Source organism: Aquarana catesbeiana, linkage group LG06, assembly GCF_042186555.1.
Source record: "Aquarana catesbeiana isolate 2022-GZ linkage group LG06, ASM4218655v1, whole genome shotgun sequence".
NCBI lineage: Eukaryota > Metazoa > Chordata > Amphibia > Anura > Ranidae > Aquarana > Aquarana catesbeiana.
Genome location: NC_133329.1, coordinates 22,096,857 through 22,122,082, shown reverse-complemented (window position 1 = coordinate 22,122,082; position 25,226 = coordinate 22,096,857). Strand labels below are relative to the sequence as shown.

The 25,226-nt window shown below is 42.1% G+C and overlaps 1 protein-coding gene across 1 annotated transcript; it reads left to right on the top strand.

Moving 5' to 3' along the window:
* Positions 1–272: 272 nt before the first annotated feature.
* LOC141148221 (uncharacterized) lies at positions 273–24,290 on the top strand. Its single transcript, XM_073635464.1, has 8 exons — positions 273–446; positions 2,446–2,487; positions 3,566–3,929; positions 11,585–11,806; positions 14,291–14,319; positions 15,663–15,713; positions 18,612–18,714; positions 22,900–24,290. Exons 1-7 carry the CDS (start codon positions 273–275, stop codon positions 18,675–18,677), a joined length of 948 nt encoding a protein of 315 aa, XP_073491565.1. The 3' UTR covers positions 18,678–18,714; positions 22,900–24,290.
* The last annotated feature ends 936 nt before the right edge of the window (positions 24,291–25,226 follow it).

Genomic DNA, 25,226 nt, shown 5'->3' with positions numbered 1-25,226 from the left:
GTTTAATGCAGATAAGGCATCGAGTGAGTTTAATCACCACCTTAATCAGCCACATAACCTGTGTAATTAAGATGTGTTTGGGTTTAAAGGGATGAGGTGGCAACCCTAGATCCTGCACAGAGGTGACCCCTGCAAGTGAAGGAGAAGGATGGGTACAACAATCACTTTCAGGTGGAGTGACCCTTGAAATCTATTTGTTTCAAAAGGCAGCGATTATCATCAAGTCGTTGTATGTACCAGTCATGTGACTTCTCCGAGAACTTTGTACTGACATGCTGGAACAGGAAGAGGGGGAGGAGGATGACTGCTTTCACTTTCACTTTTCTCTGATCATTTTGCCCCAGTCTGAGCTGACACTGTGCCGAGGACAGACAGACGCTGAGCTCCACCTCAACACCCCCCCCGGAGGACAACGCATACAGGCAGAGCGACTCTTCATAAACATGGTAAAATCAACAACCTCAGAGCTCAGGAGTGCTGGGACTTGTAGTCCTTTATTACCTATCTGGACACCGGAACTTGTGCTGATCTTTGCTGGGGCTAGTGTGGTCCCAGGAGCTCCACCAGTATTGAAGTAGCAGGCAGAATATCGGTAAATGACTTTGCTGGACACAGGACTCGTTTAAAGGGGGTTTATTCCACTTTGGCCAAAAGCAGTGGACACCTGACCCGACTCTCGTCTGCATGCCAAGTTTGTCAATTACAGCTTACACAGTGTACATATAATTTCAGGATATTGCGTCACAAGCGAACAGGCGGTACATTTCCGTTATACAAACATTTAACCTTTTAAAAACAGCCAACCTATTCTTCTTTTGTAAAGCAATTTAGCAAGGCTTATACTCTGTACTCTTGCAAAAGTTTGCAGGTTTTGCCTTTGCAGTTTCCTTATCTGTCTTGTTAATCAGCAAGCAAGCTTTTACACAGGAAGACGAACATAATAGGTTTCTGTGATGGGAGGGGGGGAGTTCAGTGTCTAACCACAGCCTGTCACAAGTAGTCGCAACATGAAATGTAAGGAAAATTATTCTTAGCTGAAATTCTAGATCAGTCTTACTACACACATAACTAGGGCCACATAAACTGACCCTCGTTGCCACTTCAGTATCACACATGTCTCAGGGGAGCACCACAAGTCCCAGAAGTCCCAGTCTGACCGTCTCATGTAATGTCTGCAGTCTCTGACCATCTCCTTTAATATGTCTGCAGTCTCTGACCATCTCTTGTCTGCAGTCTCTGACCGTCTCTTGTACCATGTCCGCAGTCTCTGACTATTTCCTGTATCATGTCCGCAGTCTCTGACTATTTCCTGTATCATGTCTGCAGTCTCTGACCATCTCCTGTATTATGTCTGCAGTCTCTGACCATCTCCTGTACTATGTCTGCAGTCTATGACCATCTCCTGTACTATGTCTGCAGTCCCTGACCATCTCCTGTACTATGTCTGCAGTCTCTGACCATCTCCTGTACTATGTCTGCAGTCTCTGACCATCTCCTGTACTATGTCTGCAGTCTCTGATCATCTCCTGTATTATGTCTGTAGTCTCTGATCATCTCCTGTATTATGTCTGCAGTCTCTGGCCATCTCCTTTAATATGTCTGCAGTCTCTGACCATCTCCTTTAATATGTCTGCAGTCTCTGACCATCTCTTGTCTGCAGTCTCTGACTGTCTCTTGCATCATGTCCGCAGTCTCTGATTATTTCCTGTATCATGTCTGCAGTCTCTGACCATCTCCTACACTATCTCTGCAGTCTCTGACCATCTCCTTTAATATGTCTGCAGTCTCTGACCATCTCTTGTCTGCAGTCTCTGACTGTCTCTTGCATCATGTCCGCAGTCTCTGACTATTTCCTGTATCATGTCTGCAGTCTCTGACCATCTCCTATACTATGTCTGCAGTCTCTGACCATCTCCTATACTATGTCTGCAGTCTCTGACCATCTCCTGTACTATGTCTGCAGTCTCTGACCGTCTCCTGTACTATGTCTGCAGTCTCTGACAGTTCTTTATAGAATTACATCCACTGAATATTATGTGCGGCCCTGTGGTGATGTCAGGGGCCACATTTGAAGCCCCCTATGTCAAGAAATGTGACCATCTGTAATCTAAACTTATGGTTGAGGTCCTTGGGATGAATCTGTACAGAGTTCTCATCATATCTCATATATAAAAAAAAAAAAAATCAGATGTGGTCTCTATTTTGGCCCCGAGGCTCCTACATTGTAATAATTGGTGTGACAGCCTGATCTCCACCAGCAGATCAGAGACAGAACATCTAGAGAAAATCTTCCCTGAGGGAGGTGGGGGTCATCTGCTACTCCTATAGAACATGATTTTAGTCTCACATTTCTATCAGATTGTGGCTTTCGAAGATCTGAAGAACGTATCTGCTAGAACAGTTTGAACATCTTTTGTTTTATATGTTTCTCTTTTTGTCTTTCAGATGTCGTTCTTCTTCACTGTAATCTGGAGTTCTTTATCCAAGGTGAAGAATGGAGACAATTTGGTCTGTAGGGCTGTCTTTGAGGAATTAGGTTGAGGTTTGCAGTCTTGTGTTATTTATTGGGGGCCAACAAAACTCCCCCCTTCAGGGCTATAAAACAGACATAACGGATCAAAATAAAACCTATTGTATAAACCCAAAATACACTATATTACCATAAGTATTGGGACGCCTGCCTTTACACACACATGAGCTTTAATGGCACCCCAGTCTTAGTCCGTAGGGTTCAATACTGAGTTTGCCCACCCTTTGCCACTATAACAGCTTCAACTCTTCTGGGAAGGCCGTCCACAAGGTTTAGGAGTGTGTCTATGGGAATGTTTGACCATTCTTGTGAGGTCATGCACTGATGTTGGACGAGAAGGCCTGATTGGCAGTCTCCACTCTAATTCATCCCAAAGGTGTTCTATCAGGCTGAGGTCAGGACACTCTTTTCAATGCCAGTTAATTTCCTCCATCCCAAACGTGCTCATTCAATTCTTTATGGATCTCCTGTCCTCCTGCAGACCCTGCACTTTCTGATTTTTAGCTCCATCCTCAGCTTCTTCCTGGCAGCAGCACAAGGTAAAAGGGGGTGCACTGTGAGGGAGGGTGAGGGACTGTTGACTTCTAATGGTGGGGGTGACTCTTGACATCTGATGTAAGGGGAGGTGGGGTGCTCTGGGCTTCTAGTCTTACAGCCCTTTGTGGGCAACCATAATGTTGATGCAGCCCGCAATGTAATTGAGTTTGACACTCATGAGACAAAGCTAAGTATCTTAGGAAATTCCTACTGTGCTTCACCTTCTAGTGGCCTAATGTGGTATTCCATTTTAAATCAATAAAAAATAAATAAATTGCCGAGCATAGGAAATAACCTAACAACATTTGTTTTTGCCTCAATCGATCACAAAGAACAAATGTACATGCTTTTTGTACTGGGAAATTGCTATGCAAATTCCTTATAAGTGCACATTTTGTGTTGATGCTACTGACACACAGGATGAAGTCTATCATGATTTTTGTTTCTTATTTCACATTGAGTTCTCTTACCATGGTTGTCTTTTATCTCATTTCCCAGATCACGAGGCAACCCAGTATTACAGTTTTTATACTCTGGGACTTATGGATACGAATGGTATCAGCAGTGCTGGGTAGGGTTTCGATGATGACAATTAGTTCGAAAAGAGTTGTCGGTATATTTTCCCGGGAAGGCGAGGTTTCTTACCATTTCCTCTTCGAGGCCCTTGGGTTCCAGGATTTACTGGTTAGAAAAGTCCGGACAACCACCATAACAAATGATGGATGGCCCAGATTTAAAGAGGAGGTGTCCCGATGTGACTTTGGCATTTTATACCATTCCAAGAGCCGAGGGAGACTCAACATCACAGATGTGACGGATTCCATCTATGACAAGGAACTCGAACATCTTTCCGAAAAACTAGGTAAGACCCAAGCACTTGTATTCCTCTATTTTGGGTGGATTCCTGGAGGTAAAGCTACCCATTGGCTGTTTAACACTCCAAAAGGTAAATATTCAAAAGGAACTAGGGCTTCAAAAGGTATTCTTTTAGTAAAATGAAGCTCACTGACTCTGGTGAAGCTGCTCATGTAGAATAAGACTCCTTTTCATTTGGGTACTCAGGAAGTTGCTGAAAAACATACAATATAAAAATTTCAAGTAGAATTCCATGCAAAACCTAACTGTCTCTCTGAAATGCTTCCTCCAATTATAACTAACCTGTTTAAGGGGGAATCAGTATACTTATCTATATTCAGGCCACTCCAGTCCAGTCATGTGACCTCCCTTGTAGGGATGAGCTGAACACCCCCCCCCCAGTTCAGTTCACATCAGAACATTCGAACGGACCGAAAGTTCGCGCAAACTTTCGAACCCCGTTAAAGTCTATGGGACCCGAACGTGAGAAATCAAAAGTGCGAATTTTAAAGGCTAATATGCAAGTTATTGTCCTTAATAGGTTTTGGGGAACCGGGTCCTGTCCCAGGGTACATGTATCAATGCAAAAATGATCGTTCTTATAGGCAATGGGAGGGGACGTCGCCCCCCCCTCCCGCCGCCATTCGGTGCTTCTCTGGGCTCTTCCGTCTCATTGGGGGCCCGGAGAAAGAATCGTCCACTGCCGGATGACTACCATAGAGATTTCCAGTGACCAGATGGTCACCAGTCCTCTCTATGACCGTCGGAGGCCCGGACGCGATGTTATGACATCACACCCAGGTTCCTGGAAATAAACAAAGCCGCCATCGCAGCTGTCAGCATGAGATCTGTGATTTTTTTTTCCGATTTCATGCTTTCCAGCCTGGAGGAGAGATGTGGGGTCTTATTGACCCTGCATCTCTCCATAAAGAGGGCCTGTCACAATAGATTCCTATTACATTCCTTGTAATAGGAATAAAAGTGATTAAAAAAATGTAACAAAAAGTGTAAAAGTAAAAAACATTAAGTAAAATTAAAAAAAAAAAATTTTAACTGCCCCTGTCCCTGTAGGCCCCGCCCACATATGTAAACACCATTCAAACCACACATGTGAGGTATTGCCGTGTTTGGTGTTTGTTAGAGAGTGTGCAATAATTCTAGCACTAGACCTCCTCTGTAACTCTAAACTGGTAACCTGTAAAAATTTTCAAAGCGTCGCCTATGGAGAATTTTAAGTACCGAAGTTTGGCGCTATTCCATGAGTGTGCGCAATTTTAAAGCGTGACATGTTAGGTATCTATTTACTCGGCGTAACATCATCTTTCACAGTATACAAAGAAATTGGGCTAACTTTACTGTTTTGTTATTTTTTAATTAATGAAACTGTTTTTTTTCCCAAAAAAAGGCGTTTGAAAAATGATTGCGCAAATACCGTGCTAGATAAAAAGTTGCAATGACCGCCATTTTATTCCCTAGGGTGTCTGCTAAAAATATAATGTTTGGGGGTTCTGAGTAATTTTCTAGCATAAAAAATTATGATTTTTACATGTAGGAGAGAAGTGCCAGAATAGGCTCGGTATGGAAGTGGTTAAAGTGCAAAAATATAAGTGAAATATTCTTTTAAATATCGTGCCTGGGGGGTGTCTATAGTATGCCTGTAAAGTGGCATGTTTTACTCGTGTTTGGAACATGGATATGGATATGGATATTAAGGGGAAACCCGCACACAAATAAAAAAATGTAAAGGCGTGGGGCCCCCAGGCCCTATATACTCTGAACAGCAGTATACAGGAGGTGAAAACAAGACAGGAACTGTAGGTTTGTTCTTAAGTAGAACCTGCTTGTAATTTTGAACTGGTGCATTTTTTACGTGTAGCGTAGCCAAAACATCTATTTTAAAGCTTTTTGTAAAACATAGGGAAGGGTTATCACCCCTGTGACATTTGTTTTTCTGTCTGTGCACCTCTTCAGAAGTTTTCACCTCACTTTCTGTCCCAATGACAATTGGATTTGGAAAATTTGGGGGTTTTAGTGACACTAAACTAGGAACTCTTACAGGAGAGAATTTCCCTTCCTAGGGGTAGATTTCCTCTCACTTCCTGTTGTCTCCTTCCGTTTGCAAGTAGGAGTCGTTTGTAAGTTGCATGTTTGAAAGTAGGGGTCTGCCCTATATACTCTGCAGAAATTTGGGCCTTAGGTGTTGGTGTTGCCACAACACTGTAAGCCCTCACAGTTACTCTTGGTGGGTGCAGGAACGGGTCCTGCTGTGAAATATTAGATCAAGAATTGTAATTACACACCCCTGTTGAACAGGGGCAGAAAAATTGGGCCTTAGGCACTGGTGCCACAACACTGCAACCCCACACAGATACTCTAGTTGGAGCGCAGGAATGAGCCCTGCTGCAAAGTATTGCATCAAAAATTGTAATTACATGCCCCTGTTCAACAGGGGCAGAAAAATTGGGCTTTAGCCATTGGTGGCGGCACCCAGAACCAAAAACGTTCTTACAAGCTATCAGCATGAACATTGAGGAGGAAGAGGATAATCACTCAGCATCAGCATAGGCAGTCTTGAAGGGATCTCACATTTAAAAAAAAAATATTCGATTACATCAGCATCAGGTGCTTGGTACCTGGTGATCCAAGACTGATTCATTTTTATGAAGGTCAGCCGATCGACTGATTCCGTGGACAGGCACACCCTGTAATTGGTTACAAAGCCTCCAGCAACACTGAATGTGCGTTCCGAAAGAACGCTGGATGCAGGACAGGCCAGTAGCTCAATTGCATACTGTGCAAGCTCTGGCCAGTGATCCATCCTCAAGACCCAGTAACCCAGAGGATTTTCGGTGGGAAAGGTGTCCAAGTCTGATCTTGCCCCTAGGTATTCCTGCACCATGTGAATCAGATGCTGGCGATGGTTGCTGGAACCGATCATACCTTGGGGCTGCGGACTAAAAAATTGAACGCATCGGTCAGACGGCCACCTTCTCCACCACTCCTTCTGTGATTGACCGAAGCCTCAGCAACACGTTGTCCAGGAGGACCAGGAAATTGTAACCTCCCAGGCTCTGGAAACGTGTTGCACAAACCTTTCTGCAAGGCCTCCCGAAGATGTTTCATCCTCTGCTCCCTCTGCGACGGCAAGATAAGGTCCACAACTTTAGCCTTGTAACGTGGATCAAGGAGGGTTGCCAGCCAGTAATGATGCCTCTCCTTGATACCACGAATATGAGGATCCTTCCGCAGGCTTTTTAAGGATCAGGGAGGCCATGCAGCATAGGTTTGCTGAGGCATTCGGTCCGGAGTCATCTGGGTCACTAAGGACGACATGATTCGCAGCCACCTCCTCCCAGGCCGTGCCACCATTGCACAGATATGTATGTAAGTTGGTGGGTTAAGTGTACATATGTTGGGGGCATATTTTACATTTGCCCACCCTCTTTCTTGAACTTTTTCAAAACATGGCTGTTTTTTCATATTCATAGGTGACCCTTGAGATTTTGCTCCTGATGAGTGGCTAAAAGGTCCCGAAACGCGTAGAGCTTACAACTACCGATAGGTGTACCTAACCAATAATCATGTATGGATGTTCCATCTTTATCTGTGCTTTTTTTTTTTTTTTTTTTTTTTCTCATACCCCTTACAACTGATACCTCTGTATGTCACATATTTTATATCATTGTGCTTTTTTAGATATTTAACTTATCATGTATTTGCAAACAAGTCCATGTTGGAATGTTTATTTTGATGAAATACAAAGTATTTATGTTGACTCTGTGCAACAACAATATGTCATTGTGTTACCATTTAGAATATATTAAATCTGTTTCTTGCCCAATTTTTGTACTTGCTTCCGTGTGCCTCATTCAAAGTCCTGCCCTTTGTTCTTTTTTCTTTTTTATAACGCTTGCTGTCTAGTCTATGCTTGATACGCTTCAGACATATGTTGCAAGTAGCAATGGTGCGATCTGCTGCACATGTCTCAAAAAAAGCCCACACCAAAGAACTTTTGGAATAACGCGCGGAGTCACCAGTGCCCTGCACTTGTGGAACCCCTGCGGTGCCTCATTGGAGATGTGCCTCCTCCTCTGCCTCCTCTCTCCAATCAGGCACCCATATAGAGTCAGTGAGCCCATCATCCCCTCCTTCCTCATCACTGGAGCAAACCTGGCAGTATGTTGCAGCTGGGGGAACATGACTGCCATTTTGTTGTCCTTCTTAGGCAACCCCTCTCTCTGGGCTCACGTTACTGCCTTCCTCAAGCTGGGTACCATCATTGGAGCCTTCAAAATGCTGCGCATCCTCCTGCAGCATGTACCCAACACTGTGGTCGAACAGTTCGGGGGACTCCTCCGGTGGGGCTAGGCTAGTAACTGATTATGACCTTGAGTACAAGGAATAGGCCACCTTGACACCTGCATTGGCAGCCAAGGTGGCCTGGGTGACAGAGGATGAGGACGGCTTGGTCATCCACTCTACCAACTCTTTGGCATGTTGTGGCTCAACACAGCCAGCTGCCGAGCAAAAGGTGATGTGGATGCACCGTGTCCACAACCAGCACTGTTGCCTCTAGACACAGAGCCTGCTTGCCCTCTTTTATTGGCCTGTGACTGTCTGCCTCTCCTTGTTGGCCTTCCAGACATACTGTCGTTGATGTATTGGAATAGGTACACAAGGAATGGCTTGCAGTGAGATGTAGCTGCACAAAGCTGGGGTGTACAGTGTATATATATATATATATATATATATATATATATATATATACTGATTATACTGCAGCTAGCTGAATAGCCTGCCTGCCTGTAGTATTAGGAAGAAAACAACAGGAATTGTCTGTAGTGAGCTTTAGCTGCACACTGTGCCCAGTATACAGTACACTAATATACTGCAGCTAGCTGAATCAACTGCCTGCCTGTGGTATTATTAGTAAGAGAACACCAGCAATTGTCTGCAGTTAGCTTTAGTTGCACACTGTGCACAGGATACAGTACACTGACTGAAAATACTGCAGCTGCCTGCCTGTAACTATATTAGGAAGAGAATAACAGGAACGGATCTAGCTAAACTGAATACAGTGTGTGTGTGTGTGTGTGTGTGTGTGTGTGTGTGTGTGTGTGTGTGTGTGTTATATATATACACACACACACACAACACCTTAGATGCATGTATATACTAAATACACTGACTGCAGCTAACTGACTCGCCTGCTCTATCTAACTCAAATGAAATGACACTGTCTCTCTCTCTATCTCTCAGCACGCCGGAGCACACTACACAAGGCTGACTTCCAGGTGGCCTTATATAGTGTGAGGCGTGTACTAAATCCCCTGAGGCATAATTGGCCAAAGCCACCCTGCCTTTGGCCAATTATGGCTCTCTGTTCTTATCGCGCTGTGATTGGCCAAAGCATGCGGGTCATAGTGCATGCTTGGTCAATCATCAGCCAGCAATGCACTATGGGCCGTGACGCGCCACTCAATTCTGGCGCGAATGGCCCATAATGTTTGTAATTCGAACGGTCGAACGGCCGATGTTCGAGTCGATCTTACGTTCGACGCGAACTCAAAGCTCATCCCTACTCCCTTGTGTCAGCCAGAGCCAGCTGCAGGGGAGAGGAGGGAGTGCTTGACAATGGTTGGTAATGACTGGGAGTGGTGACATCACCCATAGGCTCCTATGGTTAATCAGTTGTTGGAACACCCTCCTCTCTTCTTGCAGATGGCACTGACTGACACAGGGGAGCCAGATCATGAAACCAGACCAGAGTGGCATAAAAATAGGTAAGTATACAGACCTTTCTTACAAGGGTTAGTCAGAATAGCTGTTGGCGGGGGGGAGCGCATTTTCAAGAGTAGTTGGGTATTGCATAGAATTCTACTTTACAATGAACATTAGAGAGAATGGTGAATGATTCAGGAGTTTAATGATTCATTATATGATCACTAAAATGTCTAATGAATTTCAGAACACTCTCCCTTGATCAAGGCTTAAATATTTCTTGTGGTAAAGAGCTCAAAGAGTCGTTTAATCACAAGAAATAGAATTAAAGGTGCTCTTGTGTACATTCTGATGTTTGTTTAACTACTTGAGCCCCAGCCTGCAGTGTTCCTTCATTACTGGGCCATTTTTCAGTTTCCAGTGCTGAGATAGTTTAACGTACAATGACTGCGTCATTCACATAAAACATTTAGATTAAAAAGTTATCAAAACCGCACCACATCAAATTTAAAAAAAAAAAAAATAACAACCAGAAGATGGCTATCTTTTATTGATATATACCGCCAATAGTGAGAACGTTCAGTTCATCGCATTTCCTCATTAAGCTTCTTCAGGAACTAGAGGTATTTTCCATATAGACATATCAAGCATGTGGCAGGTGCTTCAATCCACAGCCAAAAAAAAACTCCCCCTCCCCCAGGAGAGGAACCATGAGGAAAAAGGAAGAGAGGAAGGGAAAAGGGGCCTTGATAAACAGGGAAAAAAGAGCAGTCTGGATACTGCCTCTAAATATGATACAACTCCATCCCTAAGTTCATATAATGCAAGAAAACATTAGCCCATGGGACTTTAAATGAGTTGATCATAGGTAACAATTGAGTAGAATGAATTAGTAAGAATTTATTGAAATTCCAAAAACATAATCATAGATGAGCATAAAAACATCATGAAGCATATAGCTTACGGCCGTAGACATGTTTGTTACAATACTCGAGATACATGATCTACATATTCATCTTTGTACTCGACGCGCTTCGCGAGTTCTGAACGCTTCCTCAGGAGTTGATGTATGTGCAAGATATCTAGAAAATAGTAAGTATCGGTAAGATATAACATTCAGTGATGGTTGAAGTTAGAATAGAAGCATGTGGCCTCTATGAGGCATCTCATACTCACATTATGGTCAATTGGTCCAAAGGACTGATCCCCAAGGATGACAACGGAAGATGCTCCAACCAGGAGCTGAAGAGGCGTTAAACAGGGGGTCCATTATCTACTAAAGCAAGGATAAGAGACCCAGGATTAAGTTAAGCATTCCTAGTCTATAGTGTCTGAGGATTCTTCTTGTAGTACTCTCCTAGGTAGGTTGCTAGGATGTACTGTATATAGATAGCATAGTGTGGTCTCCTACTTAACAGAAAAACAAAAGGTTGAGGGAAAATACCTATGCAGCATGTATAGATAACACCCTATGCCAACACGGCTTACCAATGTCACTATAGCCCCTACGTAGCATATAGACAAAATTTTAATGAATTGTATACATATATTTTATTTTTTATGATGTTTATGTATGTATATATGATTTATTCAAGCGGTGAGCACACTTCTTTTTGTTGATATTTTAATTTAAGCATAGTATGCAGGCTTATTTAAGTGCTGCTACCTATATAGAGTGGGTTTTTATAAAATATTTTCTAAACCATTCACTATATCTATACTTTAGCTCTCACTCTTCTCTCACACCCTCATCTGCATTCTTGCTCTGGGGCAGGGAGCCTAAATGCACAGGATCCAATAGTTTAGCATAGGGGACAAGTAACTGGCTTTTTTAAAAAGAGGTGAGAAATGTCAGAACCTATTGATCTATCGTTAGCTTTAAGGATGTTCTCAGGTAGTCATGCGATCTTTAATAGTGAGTTGCCTGTTGGCTTCTTGCAGGTAAAGAGAATGTGCTTGTAGTGGCCGATGACCTGGACTCCATCACTCAAGAAGACAAGGAGATGATACTCAACAGCCAGCCTCTCATCCTGGGAAAGGCTCGAGACCTCATTCTCTTCAGCAAAGAGAAAGAGAAAACTTCTAAAAAAGAGACAAGAGAGAAGATAATGAAAATAATATCAGCTATAGACAAAATGGCACAGCCAATCACCATCTGCAAAGGTAAATCTCAGTTCTAGAAATATTGGCTCCATTTGTGTCTATGAAAATAGTATCCAAAGCTTTCTGTGTCTATACCGGGTTATACTGTAGGTCATATCCACAAGTCCAGTGCTAGATAGATATCCCAGGGTCTACAAGTGTTGAAGTACACTCTTCTTTGTTTGGCCTCCCTTGTCTTTGGTCATTGAGCTTTGTTAAACCAAACTGTCCTTTTAGTGTCTAATATCTATCAGCAAGTAAATAATTTGTAGCTCTTAATCAATTAACATCTTTTTGATTTTTTATTATCATTTTCTTTACTTTCCTTTTTTTATTTCTTTAAGTATGAGGTAGATTTGAATGCAACAGTAACATTTTGCTCACTCTTCATGAACTGCCTTTTTTCACAGTACCCTGCTGCATTTTTTTACGATGTAGGGTTGGAACACATAGAAATTCTCTAAGGCCTCATGCACACTGGACCTTAGAGAATTTTTGTGTGTTTCAACCCTACATTGAAAAAAGGCAGTTCATTAAAAGTGAGCAAAATGTTACTAGAGGTGCCTGGAGTTCTCTTTTTTTTCTGCCTCTAAATGCCCCACCATGGTAGCCTATGTTTCCATGCACACATAGAAGTTTAGTGACAGGGGCATTTAGAGGCAGAACCCCCCCCCCCCACAAACGGTGCATCCAGGAGCAGCAGTGTTTTGCTGGAAAAAAAATGGAATTCAAGAAAACAAACCTACATATTGTACTTAGCTAGGTGGTTGCAGCATCTCTCCTATGCTACCTCTAAAACCAAGAACTGAGCAATCAAAGACTGCTGATCACTCAGTTCTCAGTCACCTCTTCCTCTCCAGTACTCACTGGAGTGATTGGCTCTGGAGGGGCAGGAGGGGCTGGCTGAGGCTCTCAGTGGTGCGCTGAGAGGCTAAGACAGGTGTCAGTCCAGGCATCTGGGTGGAACCTGATATAAAAGTCGGGATCTCTCCAGAGCCTGGACTGGCTGAGTAATGTCAGCTGACAGCAGACTTAACCTGCTGTTGGCTGAATATGGGTCACAGGAGTGCAGAACGGAGTGCACTTATGTGACCCACAGGAGAAATGGGGCCAAAGGAACTTTGACACTACTTCTCCTTTACGAGGAGTAACCCTCTTTTCAGAAAGGCAGGCTTTGCTGATTTTCCTGAAATGAGGGATATGCAAGGGAATGAGACATGTGAATGCCTTCTGTTCTAAGAAGTATTTACTGTACTAACTCATATTGGTTGGATGGCTTTCTGTTTGATTTATTCCCTTCTCACCATAACCTGTATGGTAATTCTGTCTTTTTGGGTAACAAGCTCTGCTCCATAGAACTTCCATACACTGCCCTGATGATGGTCACAAAGCCAAAAACTGCTGCATACAGTTTGGGATTAAGGACTTTATAATATGGGGCACTATAAACCAGAGGTTCCGGATGTGCATGTGGCTGTGGAATAAGGATTTATAATACTGATACTGGAATACTGATTCTATATACAATACAAATAAGGGTTTTCAAAGAAAAGATGTACAAATAATGAATTTCATATAGTGTAGTAAGGAAATTACAAACCGTAACATTCACAAATATATTGTTAATTCAGAAAAGAACAGGTGCATGTCAATTCCGCAACTAAATTGTAATCTGTATATGTATAAGAACAAAAAATATAGTGTCGATCTAATAGATCAATAGATATCAACAGTATTGACACATCTAACAGACAAGGATTCTAATAAGTATTATGTATTTTTATCAAATAAAAGAGGATACCTTTATCATCTTGTTACATAGTAACATAGTAGGTGAGGTTGAAAAAAGACACAAGTCCATCAAGTCCAACCTATGTTATCATAGAGAAATATCACATTGGGTCTAACAGAGACCTTAGATAACCAAAATTTATATATTTAATTTAAATCATATAAAGGTAAGAGTAGATAGAAAAAGATAAGAAAGGAAGAAGATTGAAGATATCAAAGCAATGCGTACCGACTGTGCCAATTGTTAAGTAATTCTCAAGAGGGAATAACTCTAGAATTATCAGTTTGATATTTAATCCATGGGTTCCAGGATTTCTCAAATAATGGAATCTTGTCACTCAATATAGCTGAGAGATGTTTATTGACCATTAACCAGGATAATTTTGTTTTTAGGATGTCAAAAGATATCGTTGTTGTTTTCCAGGATTTGGCTATAATAATTTTAGCTGCTACAAAGATAAAAGTTATCAATCTTCTTGAGTGTTTAGGGACCTTCTCCAATTGACTGCAAAGTAATGCTTGTTTTGGGGATTTGTGTAAAATCAATACCAGAGAGGGAATAGATATGAGCATTAACTCGATTCCAAAGGTTTTTCACTGTAGGGCATAGCCACCAAGTGTGAAACATTGTCCCCTCATATACACAACCTCTGAAGCATAACAGAGAAGACATAAGAAGCTATACTGATTCGAATTTGTTTTTGTTTGTAACAGGATCAAGCAATCAAGGTATCGCTTATTGGGTGAGTTGAAATTGCTCTCCGTTTGATCTGAAGGCCTCCTGTCATGTTCTGGCTTTTTACTTATAACATGCCCTGTCGGGGGGGAAATTAAAAATCTTACAAACTTACACATAAACTCTGTTCTGATTTAATGATAGCCAACATCAGCCAGCCCATTCCTCTAGGCCAGGGTTCTCCCAATTATGGCCCTCCAGTTGTTCAGGAACTACAATTCCCACCATGCCTAGTCATGTCTGTGAATGTCAGTTTTACAATGCCTAACGGGGCGTGTTGTTCCGCAACAGCTGGAGGGCCGTAGTTTGGAGAACCCTGCTCTAGGCCAAGGCTGTCATGGATCCTTTCCTGGGGTTGTGTCATCATGCAGCCTACATTAGAAAACAGTAAGAACTACAATCAAGGAGGGGGTATGGGTGCACCGGATATTATTAAATATTACTATGCTTCCCACTTAACGGCAATTGTCTCTTGGTCTAGCATGCAGGCCCCCAACCATTGGTCAGACATTGAGAAAGGGGTTTGGTATCCGGTCCATCCAAATTCCCTGGTATGGTCACAACCCTAACGCGTTGACCCTTTTCTTAGAAATAAATGTACTGCCCCAATGACTTTTACTATTATGCCCTGTACACACGGTCAGATTTTCGGACGGAAAAAGTGCGATCGGATTGTGTTGTCAGAAATTCCGATCGTGTGTGGGCTCCATCGGACTTTTTCCGTCGGAGAGAGTTGTTTCCTTGTGTTGGCTGTCCAATAGTCCTCCCCCCCGTGGTCTAGATTCCTCCAACTCATAGCTGACATTAGAAGAATGGAATATCTTACGGCCACGGTGCACAACATCATCCCACAATTTAATAAAATATGGGAACCATGGGATCAATCAGAGGACGGGGCTCCCCTTCCAGTCTCTACACCCTAAGCCAAGGGCTTCCTAACAATAGCATGCTCATTGTATAGATGACTTATATGTATGACCTCTACAATACAACAAGATTTTTATTCACGTACGAAGTATATTTTCATGTTTAACTTACAGTCTTCCTTTTTGTATTGCTACCTTGGGCATCTTGTTTGCACTTCATGTTTTTGGATACATGTGTTTTTTCTATGAGTATGATGTAACATTTTCTTTTTTATTTTGCAAAAAATTCAAAGAACCCCCCCCCCCCAGAAGTAAAAAAGAATAATCTGTGATGTCCTTATACTAAAATTTGTGTGTACGGATGTGTGTGTACGTATATAGACAGGGTGTAGGGAAAGCTCAAGATGTGTAGGGGGATGGAGTTGGTTTTAAAAGCTAGAGTTATGCTTTAAATGTCAACATGCATGCTTTTCTTGTGTTTCAGGTATCACGCTGCATTCAATGTATGAATTTTATAATGAGTTTAATCTTCAAGGTGAGAAATGGAGCTTTTTCAATTGACTTTTTTTTTTTAACTGTTTTAATAGATTTGCAATTTGTAGCCATGATTCCCTATTCTGATGCTGACTTAGTACATTCATGATCTGGAACTGTCCTAGTTATTGAATTCACAAATCTTCCCAATCAAATCCAGAGAATAGAGTGTGCTGGCATGTTTGCTGGATGTAGTAATTTACAAAATATAAAAAAGTATACCAAAATACAATCAGGTCACCCAATGGTGAGCTTGTCTTGTGCTGCATTTATCTTAATGAATCCTATGCATTAGGATAAAAAGCCTTCTGTGTGCAGTAGCCCCCCTCAGCCCCCTAATACTTACTTGAGGTCCATCTAGACCCAGTAATGTTGCACGAGAGACTCAGCTGTCTGGGGATTCCCCTCCCCATTGGCTGAGACAGCAGCGCGGCGTCAGTGACTCCCACTGTTGTCAATCAAAGTCAGTGAGCCAATGAGGAGAGAAAAGGGGCAGGGGGCAGGCCTGAATGGACACAGGGAGCTGCGGCTCGGCTCGGGTGCCCCCATAGCAAGCTGCTTGCTGTGGGGGGCGCTCAGCAGGAGGGAGGGGCCAGGAGCACCGATGAGGGACCTGAGAAGAGGAGGATACGATCTGCCCTTTGCAAAAACAACTGCACAGAGGACGTAAGTATAACATGTTTGTTATTTTTAATGAAAAAAAATAAATAAATAAGACTTTAGTATCACTTTAAAGAGAGTGCTAAATAGAGAAGGCAAACTAAAAATATTGCTATAAAAAAATGATCCGTAATAATTAAAAAGTTCAATTCTACAGTCCTCCAAACAAGTGTCAGCATGCCGTGCCAACAAACTGCTGTCCAAAACAACACAAGATGTGCTTCAGAAAAGTGCTTCAGTGCTCCACTAGCTTTTTCAAGCTGGAAAACTCACCAGTTTCCACCAAGGAATTCTGTTCCTTTCTATAATGTTAGTCAGTATCCCTTTTACATGTGTTATTCCGGTGTTATGCCCTGTACACACGACCGGTTTTGCCATCGGAATAAACTCTGAAAGTTTTTCCGACGGAATTCCACTCAAGCTGTCTTGCCTACACATGGTCACACCAAAGTCTGACCGTCCAGAACGCGGTGATGTACAACACGACGGGACTAGAAAAAGGAAGTTCAATAGCCAGTAGCCAATAGCTGCCATCTCGTACTTGCTTCAGAGCATGCGTCGTTTTTGGTCCGTCGGAACAGCATACAGAGGAACGGTTTTCCCGATAGGAATTAGTTCCTTCGGAAAAATTTAGAACATGTTCACTATCTAAGTCCATCTGAATTTTCGAAGGAAAAAGGCAGATGGGGCATACACACGTTCGGAATATACGATGAAAAGCTACCATCGGACTTTTTCTGACGGACATTCTGCTCGTGTGTACACGGCATAACATAGAAAAGCAAGGGGAATCAATATAGTGTGAAATCATTTAAAACTTTATTACGATCACAAACACTTCCCCTCTTTCTACTCACATTGTTTGGTTCTGTACCTTGCACCGAGGGGTATTGGCCACAAATAACATAACATCACCACAGTCTGCAATAATATCTTCTATGCACCAACTGTGCAGAATGCATACCCCTATCGGTGGCAGGTCTCCCAGTCCTTCCGGGTGTACTAAGCACTAATTCCGGGTGTATGCTGCTTGATGACGTCACTTCTGGTCCCATTCAACGCATTTCTTCACATCAACGTTATCAAGAAGTTGGGCCTCTACAATGGGAGTAGACAAAAGTGAACTTGTCTTGTGCTGAGTCTGGAGGTTAGCTTTAACGTATATGTTATCTGATAACTGACAAAATATGACTATATTATTCTTTCCCACTAATTAAATACAGTAAAACCATAGACTGCGAGTATAATTCGTTCCGGAAACATGCTTGTAATCCAAAGCACTTGTATATCAAAGCGTATTTCCCCATAAGAAATAATGGAAACTCAAATGATTTGTTCCACAACCATTTATTCATAAGTCCTTCAGTTTATAGTCCATATAAAAAGAATATAGCAATGTGATAGGTTGTGTAACCATAAAATGTCCATCCACAAATGGAAGCCTCCACAAGGGGATTAGAAGCAAAATCCAGCAGGAGCTAGAAAGAATAAAAGAGAAGAGAGGTGCCTCCAAGTGTAGCAATATGGTTACATTTATTGAAGGTACAACATTTAGCAACTCCTAAAAGAGGCACATCTAAATATGCAGGCATCCGGGGTAAAGCTGTCCACATAGACCATCCCCCGCTCCGCCGGCTCTCACCGCTGTCAGTCTGCAATCGTGACCGGGAAGACTACCCTGCAGTAGAGCAATCTGAAAACGAGGCTTGAACCGCTAGTGGAGTGCAGCGTGGAAGGGACAACATCAATGGTGGTGCGGAGGACGGTCTATGTGGACAGCTTTACCCCGGACGCCTGCATATTTAGATGTGCCTGTTTTTATCATCAACCATGTGAGTTGCTAAATGTTGTACCTTCATTAAATGTAACCATACTGCTACACTTAGAGGTGCCTCTCTTCTCTTTTATACTCAGTTGTGACATGACGCTACTTGTGTATCAATTCAAAATGTATTAAAAAAAGTTTGCTTGTCTTGCAAAACACTCTCAAACCAAGGTTTTACTGTATTTATTGATTGATGTTTATCTTTCTGTGTTTCCATACTGTACAATTGTGTGATTTAGATATGCACATCATAGCCTGCCATGTATGTTCTTTGCAGGACAGGGCTTTTTTCATTGTATTGGTTACTGATAGTGTCCTGAAGGTTTTTATCCATTTTTTTACTGTATTTGTTCTTAATATAATATGCTATTTGTTATGCTAAACAAAACATTTCATGGACTCCTCTGGTGTCAGCTTTTTATTTCATTTGGACAAACCCGAATACTACGCTACGATCAACTGGCTGTTATGCAGAGGTGACCTTCCCACAGCTTGGGGAAGACATCCCAAACATCAGGTGAGGAACATTCTGTTATACAGAGCGACCCAGAACTACAGAGTGTGCTAATCCAACCCGCCAGAGATCACTTCTTACTGGTCCAGCTTCAGAGAACTCAAATCTCATTGGTTACTCCAAGGTCATATTCTCATAAAATAAGCTCATCAGGTTTCCATCTGCCAGAAAGAAGTAGGGTGCCATCTCCATCATCCTTATCCTTCACCACAAATGTTCTCCTCTGTGCAGAGACTGTATATGTCAGAGCTATATAAATGTATAATAATAGTATGTGACTGTGACATTAGAGTGTAAGCTCCTCTGGTTCAGAATCTGATGCAATTGGCTCAGTTTTCTTTGTATATCACTGCAGAATATGTCAGAGCCATGCTTAATAAGTATAAATACACTTACAATGGATAGATGTTTTGCAAGCAATTCAAACCACGTGTATGGTCAATTTTCCCAAAAGCAAGATGGCCGTAGCGCGTGTTCTGGCTCTTACCTACGCGTTTCCTCAAACATGATGATGATTACATCATCAGGGGCACAAAACACACACTGCCACTGTCTTTTATATACCTAACTATATAGGCAGGATTGCCCCCTAATTGGACAGAACAGCTCAAACTCAATAGCCTATTAACCCTTTTGGGGAAAAAACAACTTCAGCGAGACAGTGTGTGATTACCAAACAAGCGCCCCCTATAGAAGGGAATATTGGGTGCATTCAGAATGTTACCTCAATGGCAAGTGTCACAGTCATGTTAGCAACACATATCGGGTCCCTCACACAGAAAGCCACAGCTGCATTTTCTGTGCCCACCAATGTCAGCTGCCAGTGCCCACTGTGCCACCTACCAGTGCCCAGTGCCACCCATAAATGCCCATCAGTGTATCATCTGTGCCACAGATCGGTGCTGCCTATCAGTGTCCCCTACCAGTGCCTACTAGTGCCACCCATCAGTGATCATCAGTGCCACCTATCAATGCCCTTCAGTGACACCTATCAGTGCCCTTCAGTGCAGTCTCATCAGCGCACATCAGTGAAGGAGAAAAATTACCTGTTTTTCAAAAGTTTATAACAACTATGAAACAGTCCTTTTTTGTTTTATTTAGCAAAAAGTAAAAAACCTAGCAGCATTTAGATACCCCCAAAAGAAAGCTCTATCTGTTTGAAAATAAATATTAAAAATGTAATTTAGGTAAACTGTAGCATGACTGCGCAATTGTCATTCAAAGTGTGACAGTGCTGAAAGCTGAAAATTGGGCAGGAAGGGGGTTTAAGTGCCCAGTAAGCACATGGGCTAAGGACACGAGCAGCCGGCTTCCCGGTTTTACAACTGAAGGGGTTGTAAAGGCAGAAGGTTTTTTATCTTAGTGCATTCTATGCATTAAGATATAAAGCCTTCTGTGTGCAGAAGCCCCCCTCAGCCCCCCTAACACTTACCTGAGGTCCCTCTCTGTCCAGCGATGTCCAAGAGTGTCTGAGCCATCTGAGATTCTCCCTCCTGATTGGCTGAGACACAGCATCGGCGCAATTGGCTGCCACTGCTGTCAATCAAAATTAGCTAGCCAATCAGGGGAGAGAGGGGGGCGGGGCCAGGTCAGGGCTCCGTGTCTGAATGGACACAGGGAGCTGTGACTCGGCTCAGGTGCCCCCATAGCAGGCTGCTTACTGTGGAGGGCACTGAGCGGGAGGGAGGGGCCAGGATCACAGAAGAGGGGACCGAGAAGAGGAGGATCCAGGGCTGCTCTGTGCAAATCCACTGCAACAGAGCAGGTAAGTATAACATGTTTGCTATTTTTATAGGAAAAAAAAAACGATACTTTACAATCACTTTAACAACCAGCTATTTCTTCATACAAAATTCAAATTTGTCTAACGTTTTTCGACCAATCCAAATTCTAAAGCCCCGTACACACGTTCGGACTTTCCGACGGGAAATGTTGGATGTGAGGTTGTTGGCGGTAAGTCGGATCGTATGTACGCTCCATCGGACAATTGTTGTCGGACTTTCCGCCAACAAATGTTGGCTAGCAGGTTGTCAAATTTTACCCCGACAAATGTCTGTTGTCGGATTTTCAGAGTGTGTTTGCACAAGTCCGTCAGACAAAAGCTCAAAGTACAAACATGCATGCTCAGAAGGAAGGACGAAGTGGTCTGTCTTGTAAACTGGTGTTCGTAATGGAGAATTAACATTTGTGACGTGGCAAATTATGAAATCTCCAAATGCAGCGCACAATTCTCTTCTTCTTTAATGGGATAATAATGAAGCTGCTTTGCTGGTGATACTGATGGAGTTATGGCAAACACATTTTCAAAGGCTTTTTTTTTCTAGTGATATGTAGCATAATATTATTATGCTTTAATTATTTTTTTGGGGCAAATTACCACAACACCATTTTTTAAGATCAAAGATACAACTATGTTGGTGTCCCTTGTCAATTTTACATTGTATTTTATGAAATGTAACTTCCGACTCCCAAACTGTCATTTGAAGTAAAACACATAGCCAAGTATTATTCTACACAATTTTTTTATTGTGCATTAAAAAAAGAAATAAAATTGGACATGCTATCTGCCAATAGAACTTAACCAAAAAGTGCATTCTATGCATCCAAAAATATAGAAAATATACCAAATCAAATCATTATTATTCAACCAAAAAATAATGTCAAAGCAATAACTCTGAGGCCAACAATAAATAACACGTTATCTCCTCCAATTCCGCAACATGGCTGGTTGACGAACGGCCGTTCAGAAACGAACTGAAAAACGCAAAATGAAAAGCGCGAAAAGAAAAGCGCGAATCATCACTCACCAAACTTCTACTAACACGAAGTTAGCAGAAGGAGCCCAAAGGGTGGCGCTAAAAAGCTGAAAAACCATGTAGTACGTCTTGTACGTCACCACGTTCCTAGTTGTTGGCCAACATTTGTCTGACCGTGTGTATGCAAGACAAGTTTGAGCCAACACCCTTCAGACAAAAGTCCACGGTTTTGTTGGCCAACAATTCGATCGTGTGTACGGGGCATAATTGTTCTGAAAAGTTGGAAAATGAATAAACGAAACAAATTTTAACGGATTTCAGAGAAATTTGTTACTTTTTGTTACGATTTCATTCAGAGATTCGGATACATCAGATTCTCCAAATAACCAAAAATTCATCCAAAATTTGTATTCGGACCGATACGAATTGCACATGTCTAGTGTGGAGGAACTGGAATATCCTGCACAGAGCCCTGACCTCAACCCTTCCGAACACATCCACCATACTCCTCTCATGACAGGTGCACTTCACAGCAGTTTTAGTTATGAAAACATCGTTTGAGACCCTGATTTACCCTGTACCCCATTGATTGCATTTCTTTGTTATTCACTTATCAATAACAGTGAAAAAAAGGAATAAGACCTTTATTAATTAAACAAAGAAACACAAAGATATTTTTGGATTGTCTTGTGTCATGAGACCCCAGTGAGATCTCAGCAGTGTAATGAGACACAGGAGGGATATGGCTGGAGATCTCAGGGAGATGCTGAATGCTTTTATACATGGTGAGATAGTGCAGGGTGGGGAGAGAACCTGTGTGTCCTCTCTACCCAACACTCCGATCTCCTCTATAGAACGGGCTGAAGGAACCCGACCAACACAAGATCTGATAACAAGACATCTACAGGATGCATTTTATTCGTCTAGAACAGGAAGGTGTTGGCTGTTTTATACATAAAATATTCTTCAACGAGGTGATCGATCATTCCTGACAATTACACAATGTTATTATATTCCTCATCTCTGTCCCCTCAGTATTCATGTACAGGTGAGTGGTTACATTGGGGGTTTATTTACTAAAGCTGAAAGGTGCAAAATCAGGCTCCCTTCTGCATAGAGACCAATCAGCTGCCAGGTTTTATTGCCAACGGCTAATTGAACAAGCTGAGGTTGGAAGCTGATTGGCTACCATACACAATGACACCAGATACTGAGTGCCCCAGTTATAGTAACTCTACTCCAATGTGTCTTATCACACTTCTCTGGTATATTCAGCTCTGATCCCTAAAATCTGATGACCCCAGTCTGTGTAATTCTCAGAAAAGGGGCCCTGTAATGATGAGATGTTCCGGAGTTCAATTTTTACTATACAAGTCATAATCTTACAATTTACAATTACACCCTGATAATTTCTGCTATTCCTTCTTTACAGATCTTTACACACTAACAGTTTACATGATAGGAAGACGTCATGGCGGAAATGGAAAAGACAAAGAATACAGAATTGATTCAAAATTTTGTTGAAGGTCCGGTGTCATTGGACGAAATGCTCTGACATTGAAACTCATCCAAATATTGGACCTAATGAATAATGTCATTAAAGCGATTGTAAAACAGCTTTTTTTTTTTTTTCTTTTTGTCAGACCTGCAAGGTAATGTCATAATGTGCTAGTATGCATCTCATACTAGCACATTATGTGAAACATACCTAAAAATGGAGCATCAGAGAGTCACAGAGGCGGAGTCTGCAAACCCAGAAGCAAGACGGGTGAAGATGGAAGTGACCTCTAGCAATCGCAGGTGGCTGCTTCCATCTTCACTCGTCTTGCTTCCGGGTTCATGGACTCTGGCTCTGTGATTGGCCGGAGCCGCGATGACGTCACTCCTGCGCATGCACATGAGAGCCGCCATTTATGGCACAGGGCTCTGAAGGAATGGCCCAGGTGGCCGTTTCTTCAGAGCGCATGCACCAGTGATGTCACTGGCTGCATGCACAGTAACTATCTCCTAAACGGTGCAAGGTTCGATTTTTACACTACCTGTAGGTAAGCCTTATAATAGGCCTATAGGTACAAGTCAGAGATGGAAGTATCCTTCCACTTTAGAGAGATCAGGAATATGGCCTCAATAGATGAGATGAGGTGTGCTGACTGATCACATTACAGCTTGATTGAATGGAGGCTGTTTAGTTCTATTACTGATATCTCACTTTTATTGATGATTTGCTGAATTCTTCCCAGGTCGATTTGTCTGTCTATAGGACATCACACAATTCAGGAACCCAGACAATGGTGATCCATGAATAATGGGATTGTCTATAGATGAGACCATTCTGGATTCATCTCTTGGGGAGTTCACAGAATTCACAAACTCCAATTCACCAACTTTGTACACAAATACCGAACCCAACATATTCTATTCATTTATATCAGACAATGGGGGTTATTTACGAAAGGCAAATCCACTTTGCACTGAAAGTGCACTTCAAAGTGCAGTCGCTCTAAATCTAAGGGGTAGATCTGAAATGAGGGGAAGCTCTGCTGATTTTATCATCCAATCATGTGCAAGCTACAATGCTGTTTTTTATTTTCCTTGCATTTCCCCCTCAGATCTACAGCGACTGCACTTCCAAGTGCACTTGCAGTGCAAAGTGGATTTTCCTTTCGTAAATAACCCCCTATGACTCTCATCTCTCTCTGTATTGTTCATTGCTGTGTCCTTACTAGTATGTTGTCTGTTGTATCTATTGTATCTGTCCAATGACAATTTGATTAATTTCATAATAAATAAGTAAATTAATAAATCGTTGAATATATATCATGATTTTTTGCAGTCAGCTTCTTTATTGGGAATTAAAAACCGGTGAAATATACCAAATGTAAGGTATACAGAGTCTGATGTGACTGTAAGCTCCTCTGGTGCAAAGACTGATGTTACTACCTAAGCATTCTCTGTACGGTACTGCAGAATATGTTAACGATGTATAAATTTATTTTGTTTAATACAGGTATATATGTATATATGTGTATGTATATATGTGTGTGTATGTGTGTATATATATATATATATATATATATATATATATATATATATATATATATATACCAAAAGTATTTTTTGACGCCTACCTTTACACCTACATGAACTTTAATGAAATCCCAGTCTTAGTCTGTAGGGTTCAATATTGAGTTGGCTCTGCCCTCTGCGGCTATAACAGCTTCAACTCTTCTGGGAAAGCCGTCCACAAGGTTTAGGAGTGTGTCTATTCTATGGGAATGTTTGACTATTCTTCCAGAAGAGAATTCATGAGGTCAAGCACTGATGTTGGACAAGAAGTCCTGGCTCACAGTCTCCACTCTAACTCATACTAAAGGCATTCTATCGGGTTGAGGGCAGGCCAATCAAGTTCCTCCACCCCAAACTCGCTCATCCATGACTTTATGGACCTTGATTTGTGCACTGGTCCAAATCATTTGTTGGAGGGGGGATTATGGTGTGGGGTTGTTTTTCAGGGGTTGAACTTGGTCCCTTAGTTCCAGTGAAGGGAACTTTTAAGGCGTCAGCATACCAAGACATTTTGGACTATTTCATGCTCCCAACTTTGTGGGAACAGTTTGGGGATGGTCCTTTCCTGTTCCAACATGACTGTGCACCAGTGCACAAAGCAAGGTCCATAAAGACATGGATGAGCAAGTCTGGGGTGGAGGAACTTGACTGGCCTGCACAGATTCCTGACCTCAACCCGATAGAAAACCTTTT